Genomic DNA, 27,873 nt, shown 5'->3' on the forward strand with positions numbered 1-27,873 from the left:
AACAGAGCTGAAGCAAGGGGTTCGAGAGCCGAGTGAATACGGCCCACTAGTTTATAAGTCATCCCCTTAAACCTCGAAAGGGTGGAGAGAGGGAGAGGAGGAAAAGGGGAGAAGGGATGACTGAGAAGGAGGGGGAATAAGAAGCAACAGGGGAACAAACACAGGCGCTGGAAGAATAAAAAGGAGCAACAAAACAAGGTGGAATTCTGGGATTTTCCAAAATTACATCACATTTATCACTTTTCTAGTGGTGTGGTCCAGCAGCTGCAGGGATGTGGATGGATACCAAAACGGAGGTGAAGGAGGCCAGCAGGAACCGTGCCAGCCTGAGTCGGCGTGTGTTGAACGGTCTGCTGTTGTGTACTGGGGACATGGAGTACTTGGATAAGTACATGCAAGGTAGGAGAACTTTCACAATACACTGCTACATCCCAAAAAGCATTTTCTTACATTCGATGTTAAACTCAAGTATAAAATGTATGATCTCTTATAAATTGTGCCTAAAAAATGCATAATGCATACAGTAAAGGCTGAGTTTTCCCATAATGTGATTAATTACAAAACTTTCAAAAAGAGCAATTTGCCAAACACTTGAAATGTGTTAAACTGCCATAAGTATAAATAAATGACTCTGAAATGCTTAAAAATCCATTAAAATATGCAGATGCAATCATTACACAACTCCCATGGTGAATGCTGCTGCACGTTTCCTCCAACATAAAATTATCATAAAAGTCCCGTCTTGATTCTTTTATGAAACCCTGTAGAAACCCAACTGAGAAACATGTTTGTGCTGCAGTTTGAAATCTTAATTCTCCTGAAAAATATTTGGGGGAAATGCTGTCAAGACAAACATGCAAAAATATTTTCTTTCTGTGCCCTCAGACAAGCTTTTTGTGCTGCAGCTGGCGGTTTGGGGCCTGAGAGGGGTGACCCAGGTGATCCTAGCCAACAACCCGCTGAGTGGTGCTCTCATTATGGGCGCACTGTACTGGGCCTCCCCCTGGCAGGGCCTGCTGGGAACTCTGGGCGTACTGGCCTCTACATTAACAGCTGTTATAATGGGGCAAGACAGGTGGAATGATATAACACACAAACACACACACACACACACACACACACACAAATAGCATAGACGCTCATAAAAGTGCACATTTGTATGTACATATTTAATGATCTGTGTACCTTGAAACCACACAACAGAAAAATGTCCCTTTTAAATAATGGAACCATCATTAAAAAACCTGTCTGTTGCCTGGAAGGCGATCCTGTAACACAAGCCCATAATTTGTTCGACCTGATGACTAAAGTTGATTGAGGGTTCTACTTAAAATTCACGAGAATAACAGCTCCATGACTGATCGCCTTGTGTTCACCCACACCCACTACCTAGTAATTCTTATTTTGGTTAATGTCCTAATAGTTAGTGTATGACATGCAGTGTATAATATGCTAATACACAACCTTGTTTCAAGGTTTTAAAAATAATTCCGGCTGACTTGGAGCTGCTAATGTTTTTAATTCTGACATGCTGAATACACTTAGTGTCACCCTGGGACCTCTGCTCATTAAAACTTAAGAGTTTGTTTCATGAGGAGCCATAAAAGGCTACGCCAATGTGTGTTTTGATCATGAAAACAGTCTTATTGTACATCACTGTATAACATAAATGTCTCCAGAATAGAAAATGCAAGATGTTATTGTGAAATGTGTATATTCCTGTTGTGTGTGTGTGTGTGTGTGTGTGTGTGTGTGTAGTGCTGAGGTGTCAAAAGGTCTCCATGGTTTTAACGGCATGTTGGTGTCTCTGCTGATGGGGGTGTTCAGCTCAGCTGGAGACTGGTACTGGTGGCTGCTGCTGCCTGTCTGCTTGGGGTCAGCGACATGGTGAGTCACACAGAAGTGAAGTGCTTTGCTGGGACATCAGTCATTTTAAGCAGCTGGCCAATGATGGTGGTTTTCCAGTGAGGACAGTCTCTGCGTATTGTATGCCACAAGTGAGTGTGTATAATAGTACAAATGTACTATGTGAGGCACTTAATAATTGGACCTAGAGCATTTTAAAAGCTTTGTTGACTGGGTTACTTGTTTATCCTATTTAGTGACAAATCAGTTCCAGCGCCATCTGAGCCCCAATAACTTTACTTTATCACTGATGTTTTAACCACCATCTCAAGGATTTTCACACCAAAGCTAAGTGAATCTCCAGCCATCCAAAGTATAGTTTAGATTATGTTGTTATGTATGTGGCCTTGGGGAATTATAACGGATATTTTCATTATTTTTGGCACTTTAAATTTGATATCTATATATATATATATATACATATATTTTGATTAGTCGTGAAACTCATCAACAGACTAATCAATAATGTAAATTTATGATCAGCAACAACATTAAAACCACTGACAGGTGAAGTAAAAAACACTGATCGTCTTGCTACAAAGCAATGTTCAACAGGGAAACCTTGGGTCCTGGCATTCATGCAGATGCAACACCCCGCCCAAGCACTATTGCAGAGTACCTCTCCTCATCCCAACGGCACTCCCTGATGGCAGTGACACTGTGCCATGCCACACTGCAAAAGCTACTCAGGAATGGCCTGAGGAACATGACAAAAAGCTCAAGAGGCATTGACCTGGCCCAGATCCCAATCTGATCAAGCATCCGTGGGGTGTGCTGCTACACTAGAGGTCCTGTGTTCATGCCTCAGCAGTTCAGAGGCCCTACCCTGGATCGCACTTGGCTCTGACCTGTTGAGGCATGGACACAGGACCTCTCAGGCACTGGCACATCCCACAGATGCTAAATCAGAGTGGGATCTGGGGAATCTGGAGGCCAGGTTGACGCCTTGAGCACTTTGCCTCGTTCTGCAATCTGCCATCAGGGGAGTGACGTTACCAATAAAGGGGTGTACTTGGTCTGCATTGGTGTTTGGGTGGGTGGTGTGTGTCAGGTGGCATTTACATGAGTGCCAGGACCCAAGGAATCCCAGCTAAACATTGCATTGTAATAAAATGACCAACATTACTCACTTTACCTGTCAGTAGAGTGTATTTAGTGTCGTTGTGAACACCATGCATCTGCAAAAAGCATGTATATCATTCATTACAACATGTAAAGAAGGTGTTTTATTAAAATGATCAACACCTCCGCTCTCTCACTTCCCACCTCCATCTCCAGTGTATTCCTGTTCAGCGGTCTCTCCTCAGTGTTGGACCGCTGGGACTTGCCTGTTGCTGTGTTTCCCTTCAACATCGTCATTGTCCTCTACCTCCTTTGTACCGGCCCAGACAACCTTTACTTCCCACACCACCTGGCTACACCACCGGGGGCGCTGGAGCTCAATGATACTAAGCTCATTGCAGTAGAGGTAAGGTGGTCCAACGTTTAAGTTAAGTTAAAGAAAAGGAAAGCCGGGAGGTTGCTGTTTAAAACTCTCAAATCATGACTGTCCCACAGATCTCGGACCATGGTTAACTTCATCAACAGTTCCATCAGGAGAGACTTCATTTTAAGAGTGAGCAAATTAATTTATTGACAGGAAAGTTAAGAAATGTTAGTGGGGTAGTGATGCCATAAGTAGTACAGATATATTTACCTGATGGAGTCTACAGACTGGTGGTGGTGGTAAAAAAGAGAAAGAGAGTTGGCTGAAGATCTGGATGGATGAGATTCTTAAGAGCTCAGTGGAGCGAACCCTGCTGGGCACTGGATGTGATGAGAACTGGTGGTGAATGAGATGGAGGGGGAGAGTCACATCGATTTTGCACTGAAATAACAACTCACAGCAGCAGAGAGGAGAAGAGTTTTAAAGTTTGACAGCAACAATATGATTGGCTCAGGGAGATCATGGCAAAATCTGATTGGTAAAACCAAAAATTGAACGCCCCTTAGTCAGCTGATTGAGTACAAGCTGAAGAGTAGAAGAGTAGAGCAAATCAGCCAATCGAGTTATTTTAATAACACATGTCACGTGACGTATGACATGTATGTATGTATTTCATAATGTTAATAACAAACATACTTATTAGGGCAAACAATGATGTACTCATGGATGAGAGGCTTATGTTTGTGATAGTGTAAGATGTTATCATCAATGGCACTCTCCTTGGCAGAGCTGTAAAGTTAGCTAGCTCAGTGGTGCTAGGTGAGCTAGCAGTAGATGCACACTTCCTTCTGCACAGTGATACGGTTGGTGGGTGAAGTACCGTAGACAGAAAATAGTTCCTACATGAAACTGCTCACAACAAGGTCTGTGGATTATCTTGAGTAACCAGGTCATGATTTCTGGCAAGAGACATTGCTGTTGAGTTTTTCAAATATATGTTTTGGGGCTTTGAGCACCACAAGCCGAGTGCCATCTAGTTCCATTATATTCAAAAGAAGGCAGACATCCCTACGGCCGATATCTGCAACACTCTGCAACTCACACCAAAACAATCCAGATTGATTAGCGGAGAAATTTGAACTGTCCCTTTAATGATTACCTTTCCCTGCATAGATAAAAGAAAAGAACACTCAATTTGCAGTTGTCTTTATCAGCATTTCACCATGAGGGGATCTGTCAGAGTAACATTTGCAGTGAGACGGCCCATCAAGTCACATGATCGTGAAACAGGTGCAGGTCATTAGCAGTCACAAAGGGAACTATTAGAAGTGACAGGACATATGATGAATGAAGACAGACAGAAAGTGAGCTGATTCGAGGCCAGTTGTCCTCAGTGTGTCTGCCATGCTGCAGCCAGACTGAACGAGTAACTGATAGGAGCACAATATGCATACGATCAGCGAGGTATGACTCACCAGTTACTTAGCAACAGTTACTGTCGGAGCTCCTGTTCGGATATTATAATCAGCCCAAACTGTTTTAATTACCAATTCTTGGTGATACACCAAGATTGAAAGTCATAGTGGAGGTAAGGCATTCAAGAAGAGTTGTTTTGTTCTATGTCTGTATGACTGTGCATAATATTCAGGAGAGTGTGAGAGGCAATCAGGTTTCCAGGAAGGAGAAGCTGAGGGGGATTTTATAGCCAGGGAGAAAAAAAAACTAACAATAAAACCTGAAGGCTTAAATTTATGCTACAGAAAGTCCACTTGATTAGAATGCAAGCTGTTGCACACACACCTTCTATAAAGCAAATAGTTTTCTGCGACCCCTGAATGGAGCTGAAATGCAGTTGCCTTGAACTGCTTCTCACGAGACTTTGGCAAGAGAATCCAGACTCTCACCAGCTGCTGCAGTCGGCTTTTGATCTCTGTGAGCCAGCTGGCATCTCGTTGCTTTAGGAGCAACTGAATTTTAATCTCGGAGCTTTTGTTTGGAAACGGGCAGAACAGATTATGTGATTCGAATCGGAAAAGCTCCATCCTCTTCCAAATGTAATAAGTGTACATAAAGATGACTTGTTAGCACTGGTGTAGTATATGTAGGGAGGACTTGCAGTTTATATAGACGACACAACCTCACATACAAATACAACAAAGTGTGCAAGATTCCAAACATATACAGATATATATAGACGAAGAAACACAATATATTGTCACTGCACAAATTCAATATTTAAATAGTGTAAACCCCAATATAATGTCCTCTTACATGGTGGATAAACACATTTTTCTCTATGACCTTGCTTAATTATTTCTTCTAGTGAAACCCTTCTTGAAGCATAAAACTGAACACACAGACAGTACCAAGCTAGACCTGTAAGTCTGCCTCTTGGTTGTCAGATTTAGAGGCACAGCAAGACCCAGAGGAGGTGAAGGATGTTATAAAAGTGTATTTCTTCTGCACACGCTGATCTGCAAACTGACTGTGAAGTTGTCTAAATTAGATTAGCCACGTTGACTAACCCCTCTCAGCGCTGTTAGGTGTCCTGAATACAGAGTCAAGAAGATTTACACACAATTCTATTAACTAGCATCACGCCCTGAAGCACAGTATGTCCCTCACACTAAATGATTACTTTCCACAAGTTTTAGCCCCTCCATCTCAGATTATTTCTCTCTCTCTCTCTGTTTCCTGAGTGTCTCCCTCTTTTACTCCTCCCTCCATCTGTCTGTCGCTGGCCTCGTAAATGCTGCAGTTTTCATTTCATCAATTCCCTTTGGTTTGTTACTTGGGAGATCTAAAAGCTCTAAATCCTGCTTTTTATCTCTCTGCTTCTCCTCTCCCCAGCCTCTATCCTCGCCTCTGCTCTGCTACGCTAATCTCCATCCTCCCTCTCCCACTTTCCACATCTTTCTTCATCACTTTTTCAACATGTCTTTTTCATCCTCCTTTGCTCTCCTTCCTCATTATTCAGTTTATGATAAACAACTGGTATATATAACCACATTTTCAAGGTTAATGCAGTTATTTTTTTTTCTATGAAACAATCTCTTCCTCCTCCTTTTCCTCTTCTTTCCCCCCTTTTCATCCTTTTTCTTCTTCTTTATTGCTCTCCTCCTTCCTTTTCTTCCACCCATCTCCATTTCCTCCTTCCTTCTCTCCTCTGCCTCTCCAGAGATGGGGATGACGTCGGTCCTATTTATATTTAATGTCTTCAGCTTTCACTCTGCTGTGGATGGCGCTCTGGCTGCTCCACCACAACAGCACATTCAATCTCTCCACGCACAAACACACACACATGGATACACAGGTGTGTACACACGTAGATGCGCGCACACGCACAAAGAGTTGCGTGGCAGTGATATAATTAAACACCATTTATGACTTGTAAATATCAGCGACAGGCAGGTGCACCCATCCCGTCGCCATGGAAACTCTTCACTTCTCACTGACTGTTGGGAATGCAGCATATGCATGTGTGTGCGTGTGTAACTGAGTGAAGAAAAGAGGCTGATTTTGACTGGGAAGAGAGCAGCTGAATAGAGTCCACACATTCTGTCATTATGTTTTTGTGAGCATGCCTCTGCTGTTTCATACTAAAACTTCTAATCATTTGCCGTCAGATACATAGTGTTAAATCCTCCTAACTTGTCTCTCTCATCCAGGTATTGCGTGGCATCCCTCTGGGTGTGGGTCAGATCTTTGCCTGTGGAGCCCTGGGGCCCTCCCTCCTCATCCTGGGAGCCGTTCTGCTCTACTCCCCCCTGCTGGCAGCTCATGCTCTGCTTGGATCGGCAATTGGAACATTGGCTGGTGAGTGTCCATCTATGTGTTTGCATGTCTGTGTGGGAGGAATGGGATTATTATTATATTGTTTTTGTGGGTCATACTGTACTGTACCGACCTCACACCAGGTTATGATCAGTGGTTCTCATTTCAGGTTTGTTAGCGCCAGTGTCTCACTGTGTAAAGCTTTGTCCTGGGTGTCATTACTTACAGGGAGACTCCAACATTTCACACATAAATGTCAGTTTACTAGTCATGGAGAGTACTGCAGAACCTGTGATAATAGTTGTGTAATATTGTCCTCTGTGGCTCTGAAAGAGCTTTGTTAGGTTAGAGAAAATAACTCCTAATGATATCATCAGGGTTGTCTCAGCTTGGGCATGGAAACATCTATAACAAATGGCTTGTAATATAAACTGTGGATGTGGCCATGGAAGTGGGCGGATAATGAGACAATGGGCCCCTGGGTACGGGTATGCAAAGGGCCCCTTCATCTCTCCTACATAGGAGCAAGACATCCAGACTTTGTGGTGGTTTTACATCCCTTTGTAGTTGTTATGCATCTTTTAGAGTTCATTTTCTGTTTGTGGTTGTTTTGTGCCTGTTTACTGTCATCTTCATCTCTTTGAGGTAATTTGGTGTCACTGTGTAGTCACTTTGTGTCTCTTTATGGTTGTTTTATGTCTCTTCATAGGCAATTTTGAACTTCAGGCCTGTGCCCTGAAGGCCCATTCAGTAATCCATCCATGGATGTGGTGTTTAAGAGATATTTGTGTATGCATGCAGCAAGGATCTAACAAAAAGATGGTAGTAGTTGCATTATGGGGTTTCAACAGCTTGACCCACACTAAGGACTTAAAGTCAGAGTACTCATTTATCTGCTGACCATTATCCCTTTTAGTAGTTTAAGTATTTTAGGCATTCCTGTGCCTTTATTATAGGCAGCAGAGCGATGAGAGGAAACAGGTAGATGCAACACACTCATGTTAGGGATGTTCCAGTTCATGGTCAAGACACAGGGTGTCTCCATTCTGTCTGATAATCTGTTTCTCCTCCCCAACTTGGAAATCCATCCCTTATCTACAGCCCAGCCACTTGCCCTGTGCAGGGTTGCAGTTGGCTATCCCAGCTGACTTTGTGTGAGAGGCAGGGTACACTGTAGACAGGGTGCCAGTTTATCACAGGGCTGACACATACAGACAGACAACCATTCACATTCACATTCATAAAATTAATCTGTTTATTGTGGAAGAAAACCAAAACACTGACACGATTAACTATGATCACCTTTTCCTGCAGCCACAAGTCATCATACCTGTGTGCTAATAGCATAATGCAGCATCATTAACTTTTGTCTTAGCAGTATAAATCTTCCTTTTATTAAACCATTCTCCAAAACTTCGCACATAAATTTCATCAGTTTATGAGTCATGGGGGGAACTACTCAGCCTGTGAAACAATGTTGTGTAACAATGTCCTCCGTGGTTCTGAAGGAGCTTTGTTAAGTTTGATAACCCCCCCCCNTCGCACATAAATTTCATCAGTTTATGAGTCATGGGGGGAACTACTCAGCCTGTGAAACAATGTTGTGTAACAATGTCCTCCGTGGTTCTGAAGGAGCTTTGTTAAGTTTGATAACCCCCCCCCCCCCCCCCCAATGATATCATCAGGGTTATATCAGCTTGGACACAGAGACAGCAATTATAACAGAAGGCCTCTATTATAAACTGTGGGTGTAAAGTTTGAAAGATGCTTGTGTACGCAAGCAGGAAGGATTTAATAAAAGATGGTAGTGTGGAGTGTGTAAAATGAGGAGACAGGAGACGGAGATGCGTCGAGTCAGCTTTACTCTCCACTTCATATATATAACTGCTCAGTACAGCGAGCGAGGTGAGAACGTAAACACAACATAACCCCGGAAGCACTAGTCTCCGTCAACCTCTCCCTTGAATGTCTCTCTCAGTGTCTATTGTGGGTCACCACACAGGCCCCCCCCGAATTCACCCATAATAACAGGACCAGAAAGAACAGGCACCCCAGTTAGAACAGACACCCACCCACTAGTGCAAAACAGAACAATCCCGCTTATAACAGTCCCTAGAAAAGTCAACAGGCTGTAGGGGGGCGGATCAGGCGGCCATAACGGCTGCGCTTAACAGGAGGGGGGTCAAGGGCGAGGGGTAGGGCTGGGGCTTGGGCTGAAACCTCAGCAGGGGCAGGGGAAGAGTCAGGGGCAGGGGACACGGCTGTTGCACGGGGGCGCCCCCGCCGTGGAGGCTGGGCCAGCTGAAGCGGTTCGCCAACATCCATATGAGCAGGCTTGAGACGGTCTATAGCCACCCGTTCAGGCTTGCCCCCCATATCCACAATGAACTTTTTAGACCCCCCCCACCAGGACACAGAAGGGCCCATCGCAGGGGGGCCACAGCGGGGTCCGATGGCCGTCATGGCGGATGAAGACATACTTGGCTGATGGCAAATCCTTGGGAACGTAGGACTGGGGGAGGCCATGGTGAGACGTCGGAACTGGAACGAAAGCGTCAGCCATGCCCCGGGACACAGCACGATGGGAGGCAGCCGACCACGGGGTCGTGGCGTCAGGAAGGAACTCCCCGGGACGCGCAGAGGCTGGCCATACACCAGCTCAGCTGATGAAGCCTGAAGATCTTCCTTAGGGGTGGAGCGAAGTCCAAGCATAACCCATGGGAGGCGGTCAGCCCAGTCGCTGCCTGTGAGGCTGGCCCTGAGCGCGGCCTTCATGTCACGATGAAACTGCTCACAAAGTCCATTGCTCTGTGGGTTATACGCTCTGGTACGGTGTACCTTCACCCCCAGGCCCTCGGCGACCGCAGTCCAAAGCTCCGATGTGAACTGCGGACCTCGGTCTGAGGAGAGGTCAGACGGTGTGCCAAAACGGGCCACCCAAGCCATAATGAACGCCCGGGCCACATCAGCTGATGTAGAGGACAGAGGGACGACTTCTGGCCACCTGGTGGTCCTGTCCACCATGGTGAGGAGGTAGGTGTAACCACGGGGGGAAGAGGGCCCACCAGGTCTACATTCACATGGTCAAAATGTCTCTCTGGCACCTCGAAGGGTGCCAAAGGGGCCTTAGTATGACGCATCACTTTTGCGCGCTGGCACGCCACGCAGGCAGCAGGCCAGACGAACTTGGCCCCCACCAGCTTGGTAGAGGCCCTCACCCCCAGGTGGGAAAGGCCGTGGATGGCGTCGAAGACCTGGCGCCTCCAGCCAGCAGGTACCATAGGGCGCGGCAAGCCGGTGGAGATGTCGCAGAGGAGCGTTGCATTGGCCGTGTCAAACACCACATCTTCCATGAGCAGCACCGTGGGGGCCGTCCGGTAGGCTTGAACCTCAGAGTCCGCAGTCTGGTCCGCTGCCATGGCTGCGTAGTCGAGGCCCAAGTGGATGGACCCAGCAACCGCCTGGGAAAGGCAGTCGGTGACGAAAGCTGTGAACCGCCAGCCCTCCAGCAGGAACCAGAAATGACGAGTGGCGAGGAAAAGACCCAGGAGCTCTCTGTCGAAGGCGCTGTATTTCCTCTCGTTGTCACGGAGCTTCCTGCTGAAAAAGGCCAGCGGCTGCCAGGCTCCGCCCACCCACTGCTCACACACAGCCCCCACCGCGTAATCAGAGGCATCCGTAGTGAGAGCAACTGGGGCGGTCGGAGACGGGTGTGCCAGCAGAGCTGCGTTGGCCAGCGCGGTTTTGGCAGTGCCAAAAGCGTCAGTCATCCCTGGGGACCAATCCAACTCGTCCGCCGGCCTCCTACCCCGCAAGGCATCGTACAAGGGCTGCATGCGTTGGGCCGCATGGGGGAGGAAACGGTTGTAGAAATTCACCATACCCAGGAACTCCTGCAAGGACTTCACGGTGCGGGGGCGTGGGAAACTGGCGACGGCATCCACCTTGGCAGGGAGGGAGACGGCCCCCTGCGGGGTGACGTGGTGGCCGAGGAAGGTAATGGATGACCGGCCAAACTCACACTTGGCCGGGTTGATGATGAGGCCGTGCTCGCTGAGCCGGCTGAACAGCTGCCGGAGATGCGTGAGATAGTCTTCCGCGGACGCGCTGGCCACGAGAATGTTGTCCAAGTAAACAAACAAGAACGGCATGTCTCGTAGTACAGAGTCCATGAGGCGCTGAAACGTCTGCGCTGCACCCTTGAGGCCAAAAGGCATCCGCAGGAATTCAAAAAGGCCAAAGGGTGTGATGACCACTGTCTTGGGGACATCCTGCGGGTGGACGGGCACCTGGTGGTAACCACGCACCAGGTCCACCTTCGAAAAGATGGTGGCACCGGCTAGGTGGGCAGAAAAGTCCTGTATGTGCGGCACCGGGTACCGGTTGGGGGTGGTGGCGTTATTTAGGCGACGAAAATCACCACAGGGGCGCCAACCGCCATCAGCCTTGGTTACCATGTGCAGGGGGGAGGCCCATGGACTGTTGTAGCAGCGCACGATGCCGAGGTGCTCCATGGTGGTGAACTCCTCCCTGGGCACTGGGTTCGTGCATAGACTGGGGGGCCGACTGTGGTGATGTGGCGCTGATGAAAACATGGGTGTGGTGAGGTCAGGGAATTCGGTGAGCAGGCGTTGATATGGGTCCCCGGCAGCAAGCATGTTCGACAGACAAAGTGCCCCCACCCCTCCCAGCATGCAGCGGTAAGAAGCAAAAGAGAGGGCATTGATCAGGCGGCAGTTTGTAACATCCACCAACAGTCTGTAAGCGCAGAGGAAATCGGCTCCCAGGAGCGGCATAGACACGGCGGCCATGACAAAGTCCCAGCCGAAATGCCGCCCGCTGAAACACACCTCCACATACCTCGTGCCATAGGTATGTATGGGCGTGCCGTTGGCGGCGTCCATCGGGGGGCCGTGCCCGCCAGCCATGGTGTCCGCCGGTTTCGCCGGCAGGATGCTGCGCTGAGCACCACAATCGACCAGCAGCCGCCGGCCGGACAAGGTGTCGGTGATGAATAACAGCTTGCAATCGCGGCCAGCGCCCATAGCTGCTAATGAGCGCCGGCCCTGGCTTTTCCCTGGGTTCCAAAACTGCATGGCTTGCAACACTGCTTGGCCTTGGCCCCAGACCTGGAATGATAATAACACCACCCGTCCTCACGCTGTCGGAGGGCTGTCACTGCAGCTGCGGTGTCCGGGTCATCCTCCGGAGGTGGGGGTGGGGCTGACATGTGCTGAGGGGGCAGCAGCGCATGGACAGACTGCTGCCGGTTGGCGAGGAAAATCCTGTCTGCTTCCACAGCCAGTGCCCGATAGTCTCTAGAGGAGGAGAGGGGAGAGCTGGCTAGTGCGGTGCGCATGGGTACTGGGAGCTGGCACAGGAAAATGTGGGTGAAAAGAAATGAGGGATCAGCTGCGCCAAGCACAGCCAGAATTCTCTCCATTAATTCGGACAGCTTGCTGTCACCGAGGCCGTTTAGGGACAGCAGGCGGTCTGCTTTCTCAAGCTCCTACAGTTCAAAGAGTTGTAACAGGAAAGCTTTGAGTGCGTCGTACTTGCCGTTGGCCGGAGGAGCCTCTAACAGTACCATAGCCCTGGCTGTTGTCGAGGCGTCCAAGGCTGCTACGACGTGGAAATACTTTGTAACATCCTGTGTTATTCCTCTCAGCTGGAACTGGGCCTCGATGTGTTGAAACCATGGCCGCAGGTTGTGCTGCCAAAAGTCCGGTAACTTGATGGTCGCAGCGTAGATAGCACCAACATTAGCCGCACCGTTAGCAACGGCCGGCGCCGCAGCAGCATTGTCACTACCGTCGTTGTGTGACATAACTCAGCAGTATCCAACTTGCGTCGGGGTCACCAATGTGGAGTGTGTATAATGAGGAGACAGGAGACGGAGATGCGTCGAGTCAGCTTTACTCTCCACTTTATATATATAACTGCTCAGTACAGCGAGCGAGGTGAGAACGTAAACACAACATAAACCCAGAAGCACTAGTCCCCGTCAACCTCTCCCTTAAAGGTACAATCCCTTGGTGAATGTCTCTCTCAGTGTCTATTGTGGGTCACCACAGTAGTGGAGGTAGGATCCAGTGTTTCTGGAGCTTGACCCATACTGAGGACTTTAAGGCCTTATTATCTTTGTCCCTGCTGTTTTCATTTTGACCATCCTGCCTTTTTAAAGTGTTTTGGGCATTTCTGTTCCTTTATTATAGACAGCAGAGCAGGGACAGGAAACAAGGAGAGAGAGATGCACCAAACTCAAACTGCTGATGTTGCGGTTCATGGTCATTATGTCAACCCCTAAACCACAATGTTGCCCCCATTTTATCTATGTATCACTGATAGATTTCCAATTTTCCCAACTTGAAAATCTATCCATTATCTACAGACACTTACCCAGTGCAGGGTTGCACTTGGTCCGAGCCTATCACAGCTGATTGTGGTTAACCTAACCTGCATGTCTTTGCAGAGCCAGAGCACCTGAAGGCAACTCACGCCAGCACACGAGGAACATGTAAACTCCCAATTTAATTGCAACTTGGATGTGCATTGCTAAATGGCTGAGTACCCTAAATAAATATCACCTAGTTTTGTGATTTGCACCATTAGATTTGCGATTCAAGCCCAATTTACAAACTTAAAGGAGCAACATGAAAGCTTTTGGGGAATTTTGCTGCACCTGCAGGGGGGATTGCAGATTACATCCAGATGACACTTCTCCCAGTTAGAATTCCTCCAGTGTTCATTGTTCAGGAGGTTATTATTTTATTCACAGAGGTCTCCATCTCAGCCAAAAAAATTGAATTACATAGTTTCGCTTCACAAATCAGTGTTTCCCCTATGCTGTTTGGCATGTCTGCAATATGCCGCTAGCTCTGCACCTGCTAATGTGTGCTCACCTTATTTCTGATCCAGACGTTCAGGAGGTTTTAGCAGGACCCAAATTATCCACAGAGGTGTCTTCCTCTCCAAACCAAACAGCCATAATTACATAAGCCACCATACCTGTGCCAATAGCATAATGCAGTATCATTAACTTTTGTCTTAAGTAGCAGCACAAACCTTCCTTTCATTAAAGCCTCAGTCAAGACCTCAAATAGATTGCAGGCTTAGCTCCCCGCATGACAAAATGTTGAATTACAGCACATTTTAACGAGGTTAAAGTCGGGTATGGTTTATGAAGCCCCCTGGCAATGAAAGAGAATGTCAGCAGCGTATATAAATATGAAACTGTAAGATAGGCAGCAGCAGCAGCCTGTGGGCAGCTCCAAAAGACACATTAGCCGGGCACTGATAACCACTGGCCTCTATACAAACACGCAGGCCTGTGGCTGTGTGTGCCTTTTACATCTGCATCACTGTGACTCAAGTCGGGGAGAGAGAATAAGAAATGCTCGGAGTTTAAAAGACTTCAGCCCCCTGCTTCCGTCTGCTGCTGGAAGTACAATGCAGTGTCCTAAAATACTTTGGTGTGTGTATGTGTGTGTTTGTAGCTATGAGTCATACTGTAAAAAACAGGGGGGTGGGAGTGAGCTCGTACATACACATACTTGCAGAAACCCGTTGACACATGCTAACAGTGGCAGGTACACACACACTCATACACACACAGATGCTGTAAAAACAGCAGTGTGACAGGAACGTGATCAAAGAGATGTGACTGTAATGAGATTGTGTGGGCAACAGAGCTGAGGGGAAACAACTACAATAGGAAAACAGCAGTATAGCAAACAGTCTGTGTTGCTGTTATTTGTATGTTCTCTCTCCTTTCCTTCATCGTTCGTCCTTTCCTCTTTCATTGTCCAATCCTGTTTTTCCATGTTTTCTCCAATGACTTTCGTTTTAGCCATGTTAGCCCAGATGAAGTCATATGTAGCCTTCACTGATCTTAAAAAGGTCTGCCATGCCTTTTATTTCTTTCATGCGGAAGCTTGTAATTCAGGGCTCCAATGGAGACAATCTTCCATCTTCTCCAAATCTAAATGCTGCTGTTAGACTTTTAACTAATTCCAAGGGCATATTACATCGAGTCTGGCTGCTGTCCTTGTGAGCTTATTCTTTTTGTTACTACTTGTCTCAAGGATAAGGCTTGGAATACTTCAAACATTCCCTTTTGACAACAAATTCCATAAAAATACCAAAACTAATGATGAATTGATTCTATTAAATGATGATGAAGCTTATTCCTCTGTATGTTAGAACTCAATTGTTGTTTAAAAACTACTCAAAACACATGAATGAGCCAAACTGTTGTACTACTGATGTTCCCTCATTACCAGTGCCAGACCCAGCACATTCTGCGCCCAAGGCAAGGCTCTCCTGCCACACCCCCCACCACCCACAAAATGCTCATTGTTATTATTATTATTATTCAATTATGATATCTATTACTAATATATTATATTATATTATATTATTTTTAGTTTTAGTTTTAGTTTTTGTTATCTATAAAAAAAAATCTATTTTGTTTTGTGTTTCTTTGTTTGTTTGTGTACTGTACCCTGGATGCCTTTTCATTGTCTCTTGCTGTATTACTGTCCACATACACTCCATGTCACCATTTACCTTAAAATAAAATTAAAAATAAAATAATATAATATGACATAATATAATATAAAAGAAGGGATGGAAGTGGTGGTGGGTAATATTCACCCCCAACTAAACTGAAAGTGAAACTTATTTATGCACTCAGCTCCAAATACTGTCTTTTTGGCAAAAGTACACGTGTTTGACAACTACTGAACATATAATTGGAAAAATAAGACTTGGATTATTCTGCATGAGCTGTGTGATAGTTTGTAAACAAATGTTTTCATATAGTTTTCCTGTTGTTCAACATGGTCCCTAGTCAATCAATAAATCAATATATTTGCTGTTTTCCCTGGAGGCATGCGAGAAAAACAAAAAAAATCTTCAAAAATTCAAAGTGACACTACATGACTAATTAATATACAAATGGTCATTTTATGGGTAAAGCATTTCTTAAAGATCTACGTCTTCTGTAGCAATAAATGGGCGGCAAAATTTAAAGGTATTGATAGACTGACTTTATCATGTTGGTAATAACATAAATATAGAATAATACCAGCCTTTGATATAAAATGACAGTAGGTATAGTAAATAATAATAAAAGATAGCCTTTTCCTTTAAGGCTTTGAAAAGAAACTCTTGCAAATACATTTTTGATACAGTTTGTTAATCCTGTCTGATGCACTGTGCAGCTTGAGATCCTCAGGCAGGTGTCATTCTGTCTTTCTCTATGCAAGTCCTTCAGCTGCCAGACTCTTTGAGGTGGTATCTAATGTTGACTGAGACTCTTTTTTCTGCAATATAAAGGGAATTTCTTACTTTTTATCCTCTTCTTTTTCCTCTGCATAATAATACTTGAACTATCTTTATTCCTTGTTTTTATCTCATACTTGCTTATTATATTGTTGCTCTTATTAGTGATGCTCTTTGAATCTGTGTTTGGGGAAGAGGGTTAGGGTTAGAAGAATGTGATGAAAAGGTTTGTTATGATCACTTTCAGTGCCATTATCAAAAGCAGATTTTGGACTTTTGGTATTGTTAGATGCATCTTCTACCATGTTGTTTCTTGAACCAGCTGCCCTGAATAAATGTAAATGCGCTCACACACACCCACACACAGAAACAAATGAAGACGTGGCACACAGGGAGAGAGTTAAGAGTGCGAATAACCGCTACAAGGTCAGATTCAAAACTTAATCCTGCCTGACAAAGAAGCAGAGGGGAAAAGAAGGATCAGTGTCAAGAGGCAAAGAAGAAAGTGTCAGACGGAGATGGAGAGGAGAGAAAAGGGATAAAGAGTTGAGACTGCAAAAAAAAAGCAGGGGACATAAATTGAGTGAAGGAGAAAAAGTACTGCCTGAGAGCGACGCAACAAAAGAGAGAGATGTTAATAAATGCATCAAAGGAGAATAGAGGACTCTCTAAATGATCAAGAGGTCTGAAAATATGTGTGTGCCTGTGACACCATCCTCTTCAACAAGTCGTGCCCCCGGCTCTGTCTTTCCTCTTCTGTCGTACCTCCCCTCCATGGGCAGCCCCTTTCTTCTTTCTACCTCTCACTCCCTTTAATCCTGTCTTCTTATCAGCGTTCAAAACTCCTCTTATCATTTTTTTCCCACTTGCATCATTCTCTCCATTGCTGCTCTGCATTCATTATCCTTCACTGCCTACACAATGCGGACTGTAAAGAGACTCCAGTTTCAGGAAGGAGAAAGTGGGAGTGTGTGTGCTTGTGTGTTTGTGATGTCATCACCACCACCATTCTCATCGATAATAAACTGCCTGCTAACCTGTGTGGAGCGGCAATTTTTTTTTATCATAACCTAACAATAAACAACAATCGTAACTATACTTACCTTTGCTATCATCATCTTCTTTCACATTTTATTTTCACCATTAATACCATTGTATACTTTCATTGACATCACCGTTATTTTCTGTTATTTACCACTGCTGTCGTCATCATCTCATTCATCTCCACCTTTGGTGCCGTTGTCATCAGTTTATTCATTTATTTCAAGGCTTAAGCTGAAGTGAGAGACCAAAAGCAGGCAGACAGCAGATGTTTAGAGATGTGTGGATCCCTGACGAGAGACGAGGGAAATCACTGTGGCTCTCTATGAGTAATCATCCTCATCACCTCTCGATGCTGCCTACTTTGTCTGTGAGACGGAGCGAGGATGACAGAGATACAGCAGCATGGGTCAGACTGAGAGTAGAGAGAGACACCAGGTTGGCCTAGGACAGGCAGAGTGTGAGGACCATATTTAGAGCTGTCACTCAAAGCATTGTGGCGGAAAGTATTCCCGTAAGGGGTTTCCAGAGGAGGAGTTCAGGGGCTGTATGTAGGCCAGAGCCTCGGGCTTCAGCTGCATTCATGTTATTGGAGAATAATGGTTGAAATGTAAGGAAGCATAATGCATTCACTTGAGAGGGAAATTGTGCTCTTGTTTTTCTGAATTATTCAGATTTTTACTAATTCAGAAAAATTAGAGCGGAATTCTTTTTCATGAAAACCTTTCTCAGAATTCAGAGATAATAATCTTGTTAAGTTCCAGTGTGTGGGTTGTTGTCATTAGTTTTTAATCACCTGAAACAGCTTTTGTAACCACAGAATGGGCCATTTATGTCAACATACGGAGAGGACCTTTTCCCTGGTGTCCGTTATGTTGTTCTACAGTAGCCCAGAATGGACAAATCAAACATTAGCTCTAGACAAAGCCATTTTTGCCTACATGCTTGGTACACGGGAGAAGTTTAAGTTCTGTAACCTCACACACAAGATGCCTCTAAATCCCACATACTGGACCTTTAAATCAGAAAAACAGGTCATTTTTTCTTTCAGCGAGTAAATGCATCATACCTCTGTAGAAATGCTTTGAAGTGGAACCAAATACAGGAGGGAGGAGAAAGTGAGGCAGCTGAAGAAGTCAAGCAGGGTTCACTGTTCTTTTAACAGCTGTATGTTTCTGATGTGAATTAAACTGTACATAAAAGGTATTTTTCAAATGAAAATCTCACATCTGCCATCTCTGATGTGTCATACTGCAGTATCAGACGGGAGAAAGGAAAAAGTAAAGAAGTCTTTCTGCCCCAGAGTTTAGGAGGACATTGTTTTTTGATTATTTATGACCTGTACTACATGGGAATGTCGTAATACAACATAACACAATAACAATTACAGTCTTGTGCCAGACCCTGCTGTGTTACATAACAGGCCACAAGGCAAGTGTCAGACAATGGAGGGTGGGGGGGTCGGTGGGGGGTAACTGATATCACTGTCAGCCTGAACTGTAGTTTGTGTGTAGTTCTAATTAACGAATGTTAGCGTGCTAACATGCTAAACTGAAATGGTAACCATGGTAAACATTAACCGCTAAACATAATGCATATTGACGTTGTCACTGCCAGCATGTTAGTGTTCTGATATTAGCATTAAGCATTAAGGTATATTTTGCAGGCAGCTTTGTGTCATAACAATGTGAATAGTGTGCATAAATAAACTCTGATGAACTTCCCTCCATCTTACAAACGCCCAGATCTCTCTGCTCATCTCTCAGCTCAAATCCCCAGTGGATCTGATCAAACTGTAAAACTAAGCAGCACTCAGCAAATATAAACCAAGATTCTGTTGACTTTGTCGGTTTTCAGAAACCTATATTTTTTGTGAACAGGAAGTGTGAGTCATTCTGTTTCCTGTACAGTAAAAACAAAAGCTAAAAATACTGAGATCAAACACCACACTGCCTCAGTAAAGCCTCAAAGAGACACTCGCATGGCTGTAGATGCTGTATTTAACCTCTAAAATAAGAAAATTGACCTAACAGTAATCATGGGAGAGTAAAACATAAAATTCTCAGCTCATTATAGCGTATCCATGGTTTGATTACTGAAGAGGCCTGTTGGGGACAGGCCCAGAGGCTTGAAATGTCAGGGGGCTCCCTGGCCTTCACTTGCAAAATGTCAATGTCAAATTAACACATACCAGCCAGGAAAGGCTCACAAAAAGTGACACAAAAGTGACACAAAGAGACCACAGAGATACAAATGGAACTGCAAAGAGACATGGGCAAAACAAACAACTACGAGGAGACAAAAAACAACCACAAGGAAAAACAAAATGGCTACAAAGGGACACAAAACATGTGCATATCTGTGCGCAGGGGCCTATTGTCTCATTTATCTGTCTGTGTTTATCTTATTTTTTACATCATCAGAAGCAATAGATGTATTTCCAGAGACAGAGGATGGTAGAAAAAAGATATCTTGACAGTGTTAACAAATGAGCCCACATACAGAGCAATCCATTTAGCTGCATCCACAAACTGTTTTCCCCTCCAAGGCTTCAAGGGACAGAATGATGGATTCAACCAGCTGCATGAAGAGCAAAGGCCCAAATGCAAAGCAAGCCATTACCTACTAGCACTGGAAAACAACAAGGCATTATGTGCAGTTGATTTCAGCCTATTGCACTGTCCTCCATTTAGTCTGCAGCCAGTCACTGTGGTTTGATGCAGGCAGCAAGTGGAAAAGAGGAGAGGGTGGAGAGGAGATATTGAGTTTGATATGATAAGAGCTCTCTGACTCATCTATTCGCATAGACAATATAACACTGGGAGTGACTCACACACACACACACACACACACACACATAGAGACACACGCACATTAGAAAAACAGTAAAAATTTTAGTATCCTCTGGGGCCTCCCCCCCACATTGCCATTAGTCTTTAATGACACCCTTATGTAGGGAGGGAACAAGTGGAGTGAGAATGTGTGATGAAGGAAGCAAGGATGGGAATGAGGGAAGTACTGTGTATGAGAAACAAAAGGAGAATGGTGACAATGAACAGGAAGACAGAGAGGAAGATAATGGAGTGTGGAATGAGGAAGAGACAAGATGAGTGCAGAGGGAGCCCGAGCGTTTTAAGGCGAGCTGATGAAGAGCTGTGCAAGAGGCAAAACAAACAGAGAGTGAGGGAAAGAGGGAGCGGATGGTAGCGTAGCCCAGCAGACACAGAGTGAGGAGGCAACACTGGGGTGTGGTCAGTCTGCTTCTGGACCAGACTGCTAAACTGCAGCCCACCATGCCTGGTAATAAGGAAATCAATCACAGCGCAGCCTGAGGGGTCATTTATCTACAGAGGAGCTTCCAAAATTTACTGTTACTGCGGATGAATTCTTTGGAATCCTGCAGCATTAATAGAGAAGAGATGCAGGGTGGAGCAGCTGCAGCTTTGGCTAACTTCATCAGTGATAGCATTTATCCTGTTGTCATTTAAGTCATTCGTCTCTGTCTAACGTAGGTGGGCATTTATTTTCTGCTTGGTTGCTAGAGTTATAAATGAGTTTGACAGGGCTTCTTCTGAACAAAGCGTGACAATGCTAATGACTGTGTTGTGATATGACAATGCACCCAGGCTATTGACCAGGGGATAATTCCTTCCCACTCACCCAGGAGCACATTCAGCGTAGTGCACGTGTGTCACGTGTGCTGCTACAGCATACAGTGAGCCAACCGGTGGTCACTCTTCTGCACAGACAGCACTCAGTAATTTTTTATGACATTGCTCTTACTCAGGGAGGTAAAAATACACAACGTCTGCTGTAGAGTTCATGCTCCCACAAACACAAGCACTGTATATATCAATGAAACAGTCAGTAAGCAGTCTTAAAGCTTTCCACACACACACATAAACACTGGTAATTTGGCAACTGGCAATTTTTAAGGCTGAAGTTAGTGACAACATTCACATGTTCCAAACATTCCAGTTTTTGCCCCTTATTCTGAAGAAATACAATACTCCTACTAAGCTGTTTACATGGCTGATGAAAATGAATATTCATCTAATATTCCCATTTACATGCAGCCATGCATACTCCGATTAACATGCCCTAACATGTCATTTATCACGGCAGAATATGGAAAAGTGGAACAGCTGGAGCCACTTTTGCCATTTTGCTTCTTTGCACCAAAATATGATTTTTTAAAAGTTTCCTACCAGTGGTGGACTTGTTGGTCTGTGTGAACACAGCCTCCCTTTTTAATTCCTTCAACCAGCTTTTAGGAATGTTGACATTGTGATATTTGTGCATATCCAAAAATCTGTTGATATCCAAGTCCTTAATAATATTTAATAGTGGGCATGTTTTTCCAGAAATGTGAGCTTTTCTTTTGGGCATGCGAGTTGGCGAGTTGGTTCATGTAACGCAGGTGGTTGTGTGTCGCAAACTGTGGTAAAAAACCCAGTAGAGATGTATATTCTGAATGTGCTGCATGTCCAAAGAATGTTCCTAAAACCCAAATAATACCAGCATATCCCAGACGTCTTAATCGGATAATGCTTGATTGAAAAAAAGGCCTAATTCATAATATCCAAACATAATATGCTGCTTACATGACCGTCTCAAATTCAGAGTATTGTCATATTCAGAATAAGAGTGGCATATTCATTGTTGTATGGGACACTGTTAATTTAAAACGGTGTCTCTAATATTTTTGTCTACCCTGCTTTGCTTCTATTTTTTTTTTTTTTTTTTTTTGCTATCAGGTTTTCCACTCAGGTTTTAAGAGCAACTTAAGCTCCTGAAAACTTCTCACCTTGCTTCAGTGAGGTGAAAGAGAGGGTAGTTTCAGTACACTGTGACATCACTGTTGGGTGTGGCTATAGGTGCAACTGAGCACACTTCTGACACCACCCACCTGGTATCCTGGGTGTGGTCAGAGATGAAACACGCTTGAAACCTTCAACCAGAGAGAGCAAAGCTATCTCCTGGTTTTGAAAAGCTGTTGGCTGATTCTGAATGAAGCTTGCCGGCCTTTCCAGGTGAACTTAGTGACCTTACTCTTTCTGATGACATCATTATTCTCCCTCACGTGTGGGTTGAGAGACGTGGTGCAGCTGCTGCTGAAGGCCAGTGGGGAAAAGGTCAGTGCCTCTGGCCTCACTGAGATTTATTTGGGTCAGCACGCCCCCTGTGCAGCCTGCCTATAGCTTCAGCTTCACAGTGAAGTGTTTGTTTAGTATGGATGTGAGACATTGACCTGCTGTTCACCCACCTACCGCATCATTGCTCTGCAGCAGCACCACAGAGACCTGATGATGGAATCAGCACTGAAAAATGTACTACCAAAAAACAACATACTGGTACTGAATTTGATATTGTAAGGACATTTTAGGAACTGTGAAAACAAATATCATTATAAGTCTCCTTAGATGTTCTCAGAGTCCTGTGTGATTGATCTCAACCAAAGCTTTCCCTTTTTCTTGTCTCCTTTCCTCACTCCTCACACAGGTTCATTACAGTAAAAGACTCAATGAACGTAAAACCATTTATTTTAGTATAACTCAGGCTCACTAGAGAGGAGACAGGCAGAGCCTTTGTCAGCACTTCCCCTACCCAGCCCTACTCACCACCATCACATGACTACTGGCTGAAGACAGTCAGTCGATTCCAAAGTGGGAAAATCATTAATACAAGTGACAAAGCAAACAAATTACATCTCAGCTCCTCCTCGGTGCTGCATCATATCCTGTAAACACTGTTACACAAGTTCTCTGTAGATATGTGGGAATACAAAAGGCAGATCAACATTTCCTTATTAGGTTACACGCTAATAAAGATTTGAAGGCAACCATATATCAGTTTGTGTCTAACGCCACCACATGGATAATTGTAGTACAGCATATTAAACGGACAAATATCAGTGTGTATGTCTGTGTTTTTCTGCCTGTGTGATTCCCACATTTGCCAAGCAGTGACTCATTGTTTCTGTGTGTATGTGTGTGTGTGTGTGTGTGTGTGTGTGGGACAGGGTTATCCATGGCGGTGCGTCACGAGTCACTGTACTCAGGTCTGTCGGGGTTTAATGGAGCTCTGGGCTGTATGGCTGTCGGAGGGCTTTTCTTCACCTTCAGCTGGAGGACCCACCTCTTTGCCATCGCCAGTGGTGACACATGCACACACACACACACACGTACATTTGCTATCTATTGTCTATAATTTAATGTTTAGCTGTGTACACTGGTGTAAGTTTAAGAATGGACAACACATTACTGTTTCCTGTATCAAAACCTATGTTTCACTCAGGATTTGTGCAGTATTACTTTTGGTTATGGCATGTTGTACAATATAGTTGTCACACATTTGTAAGAAGAATCCTTCATCCTTTTAGAATAACTGAGAGACACTGCATTTAATGCTCACTGCAATCTTTCTTGACACCCCATAATTTTGTCATACTTGAAAGTAAAACAGGCTATCATTTAGAACTTATTTTAATTTTGTGATGTATACTTAACAGCTTTTTAAGATAGTTTTTGGCAGAAAAACGAGAACCTCATGAACATAATTTTCCAGATTTTGCAATAATATCTGTTTTAGGTGAGGTAAACTTTTTTTTGCCCCTGTCATTATTCCTGTCATCATGGTTTTCAGCCACTTGGGGGCGACAGAATCCAACAAGCTGCTCCAGTGTGATCTGTCCATGGTGCTGAAACAAATGCAGCCTTTTTTATGGTCTCTGTCCATGGTGCTGAGGCAACACAAATACAATATAGTGTGTATCAAATAGACAATAATGGGACAGGACTGCTCAAGCTAACACCACTTTAAAGTCCTACAAGTGTAACCCTTAGTCCTTTAAGGTTTTCTGTGACTTTTTTCCTTTTTTCTTGTTTTTCAAATACACTTAATGATGGGACTCAATGGAGTGCCCCAGGAATAAGTACTAAAACCTGGAAATTAGTTTGCATTTTAACACTTCCTGTTCCCTTGTGTCAAAGTCAATGGGTTTTCTGAATGGGTTTTTGGTAATATGCCTGAAATAAGGTCTGTGGTTAACACAAGGTTGAGAGACTTTCACGTTTTGTTCTACAACATAAAATACGTCAGTAAATGCCTCACTCGTGAACTTTGAAGCTTCCATATGTTTAAAAAAAGGCAGTTGCTAACAAGTGGCTAAATGAGACTACAGAACGTCATCACGACGACGCAGCTTTACAGTCTTGTTATTGGGGTGACATAAGGTCATGCGACAGTAGTGTAGTTAATTTATAGTCTAATGTTAGCTTTTTACTGCTGGCAATTGCATGTACGCCATAAAAGTCATAAAAGTGGTGTTCATTTGTTAAGATTATTTTGCTGAACAAAACTTGTAAGCATCATGAACGTTTGTTTGCCGCAGAGCTTATTTTTGGCAATAATCCAAAACCCAATGGAAAAATCCAATAGGCTGTTAGACGTGGGAACCAGGGCGATGCTAGCCTACAGAAAACCATCATCCCTGGGGCACTCTGTACAGCCCAGTAGCTATGACTGCTGTCTGTAGAACTAAGAAACTCATACCAAAACACATTTCTGGAGACAATCTCCAATTACATTACTTTTCCAGCCAATTAAACAAGGCTCATTTTCTTGGTCCCTAAACAGTAGAACCCAGACGGGGTTACATGGGACTCTGACAGTGTCACCTGCGTGTGAAAGGCATCACGTTGTCAGTTTATGTGATTTGTCTGAGCCCTCTGAGTCATCTCAATGTAAGGCACTGCTGCTCTTAAATCAAAACCTAATTGCTCTGCTGAATCATTCCCTTGCTGAATCATGCCTTCCTAGGGAGGTAAGGAGTTACATCTTGTAAATCAGGAGGCATTAATGACTACAGACAGTCAAAAAAAAATGAGCTTGAGCTTAAAATACTTAAATGCAGCGTATTAGCTTTATCAGACTGCTTCACCATCATGCATTTCCTTCATGTTCATTTGTAATTTCTCCACGTTTGTCTGCCCCAAATGGCTGTAATTGTTTAATAATTCCTGTCATTTTGTCACTCTAAAGCTTGCTATAATTGATCCATTTCTAATAGGCGTTCCTGTCTCCCTCAGCTCTGATTCATGAATACAGATAAACTGACAAAATTAAAGCCATTTCACAACACGTGTAAAATTGCAGCTGGAGCGCCAGGAGCATTAGTGCTGATCTGTTTGAGTCAATCTACTCCCATTAGGTAAATTGGTCCTAATTGAAGCTTCCAGTCTGTCTCCAGTCAGGACCGACTGCAGCCAACCTCTGTACCCACTACTGTATATACGTCAGCAACAGCAACAGAGTGAGTGTGTTGAGGATATATTTAGCCTAATTTCTTCTCCTCTGCACGCAGCCTTCCTCTCTGCATATGCTGACATCGCTCTGAGCAATCTGCTGGGAACTGTAAGTACACACACCTCAAGCGATGTGTGTATGAAGCAGCAACACTGAGAATCCTTTAACAGTTATTTTCATTTTTTGAGCCTAGGATGATTCAATTCTAAGTTAAGATTTTGCAATAGCAATAGCATGGTTGCAAAACAATATAGTGCTTCCAATTAGTGGAGATATGCTACAGGGGGGTGAAATGGTGGGAAAAAACAGTCTTTTCTGGACTCCTGACCACAGTTAACAGTGATCACCAGTTGAAATACATAGTGTATTGCTTTAGGGTGTGAATGTTGCATCATAGACTTGTCACTCCACAGAGAAGAGGACTAGTTTATTATGTTCACCCTTGCCTGCAAAAAATAAAATCCTGCCGATAAAAAGTTAGTTACTATACATGGGATTTTTTTTCTCAATATAGTTTACTTGTCTATTAATTAGTAAAATCATTTATACCTTCTTCAACATAACAGGAAATAGGCTACTGATAAAATGATGCTAAACTCTTTACATGAAAAGAGGTCGTTCTCACTCAAACTGTCTGACTCACCTCACTCTCTCTTATTCGTTAAAGACATACCTCACCCACGATAATTTGTGTATCAGTTACTCACCCCGTGTTACAACTCCAAGGTGAGCGCAGAATTCAAAAACAGCGAACATTCTTGACGAATTTAAGTCATAGGGGTCCATGTTTAACAGCAGCAAAACCATTTCAAAACATGCCCTTTCAACAGTGAACTGAACAGAGTGAAACGTATCTATGCTTTCTTCATAGCCAGACTCCATTGACAAAAACAGTAATTTTACCTCGCAGAACATGGAAGCTGCTGGTCTGCTGCTGCCTCTGTCAGTTAGTTTGTGTTATTGTAGGACTTTTAAACCTTTAAAGGGTTAGTTTGGATTAACTGGAGCAAACAAATGGATAAATTAGACTTGGATTATACTGCACAAATTGTGTGAGAGTTAGTGAAGAGATGTTTTTAAATCCTCCTGAGACCCCGTGTCCTCATATGAGGACATTACAGTTGAAGTTTACTGGACCTTATACTTCACTCTGCTTCACCTCGGCGTGTTGTCCTCGTTTATGGACACTTTTTTTGTGCCATCTAGTGGCAGTAAAACCACAATACACTAATCCATGTAAAAACAAGATGGCAGCCATCTCTGCCAAGTCAGATTTAAACTTATTTCTAATTAATAATGTTTGTAGTTTGATATGCCGTAAAAACTTTACCAATTTTAGCAACGGTAACAAGCTAAGATGCCGTTATTTAGAAAGTACTCAAGATATTGGGACTTTATCATCAGCTCATTGAATGACACTGGGACTTTATTGTGGTCACGTTTGAGGAAACTGGGACTTAATAATTGTTGACAATGTCTAGTTTTTTATACTTATCAGGTCCTACTAATCCCAAATAGCTAGGAGAATTCAAAATGCATACCAAACTAAAGTTCGGGTCTCAGGAGGATATAGGTTTGCTGTTGTTAAACGTGGACCCCTAAGACTTCAGTTCATCAAGAATTTTCTCTGTTTTTGGATTCTTCGTTCACCGTGGAGACAAGTGTGAAAAACAAAGTTTTCTTCATGAACTCAACATAACACAGGGTGAGTAACTGATATACAAGTGGTCACTGGGGTAGTGAGGTATTCCTTTAATTTCTTACTCTCTCCCCCTGTCTTTCCCTAGGTTGGTCTCCCAGCATGCAGTTGGGCAGCTACTCTGACAGCCACACTGATGTTGCTGCAGACCGGCAGTGTAGCAGAGTATCGCATCCCTACTGGTCAAGTCATGGCTCCTGAACATAACCTGCGCTCCCACAGCCAATGGGAAGCTGGGAACGCTGAAGAGAGAAAGAGCACGGATGTGTGACGTATTGTACCGTACTGTATCAGTACTTTGAACTTCTGAGTTAGATTAAACACATTAAATATATTATAAACGTTTTCTAAATAGATTATTTGTAAATACACTGTTAAAAAATAGATTCAACACTTTGGGGAACTGCCACTCTATATTTTGTCCACAAGGTGGCAA

General features: G+C 44.1%; 1 protein-coding gene across 2 annotated transcripts; it reads left to right on the forward strand.

The window, feature by feature from the left end:
* Positions 1-106: 106 nt before the first annotated feature.
* On the forward strand, positions 107-27,710 carry si:dkey-183c6.7 (urea transporter 2). 2 transcript variants are annotated; one of them, XM_050067972.1, is made up of 8 exons: positions 107-399; positions 886-1,075; positions 1,759-1,887; positions 3,184-3,373; positions 7,000-7,147; positions 23,454-23,588; positions 25,797-25,846; positions 27,526-27,710. In XM_050067972.1, the coding sequence occupies exons 1-8, from the start codon at positions 273-275 to the stop codon at positions 27,706-27,708; spliced, it is 1,152 nt and encodes a 383-aa protein (XP_049923929.1). In that variant the 5' UTR covers positions 107-272; the 3' UTR covers positions 27,709-27,710. The 2 variants fall into 2 exon arrangements, with proteins under 2 accessions (XP_049923929.1, XP_049923930.1); XM_050067973.1 differs by lacking the exon at positions 25,797-25,846.
* Positions 27,711-27,873: the final 163 nt, after the last annotated feature.

Source organism: Epinephelus moara, chromosome 17, assembly GCF_006386435.1.
Source record: "Epinephelus moara isolate mb chromosome 17, YSFRI_EMoa_1.0, whole genome shotgun sequence".
Taxonomy (NCBI): domain Eukaryota; kingdom Metazoa; phylum Chordata; class Actinopteri; order Perciformes; family Serranidae; genus Epinephelus; species Epinephelus moara.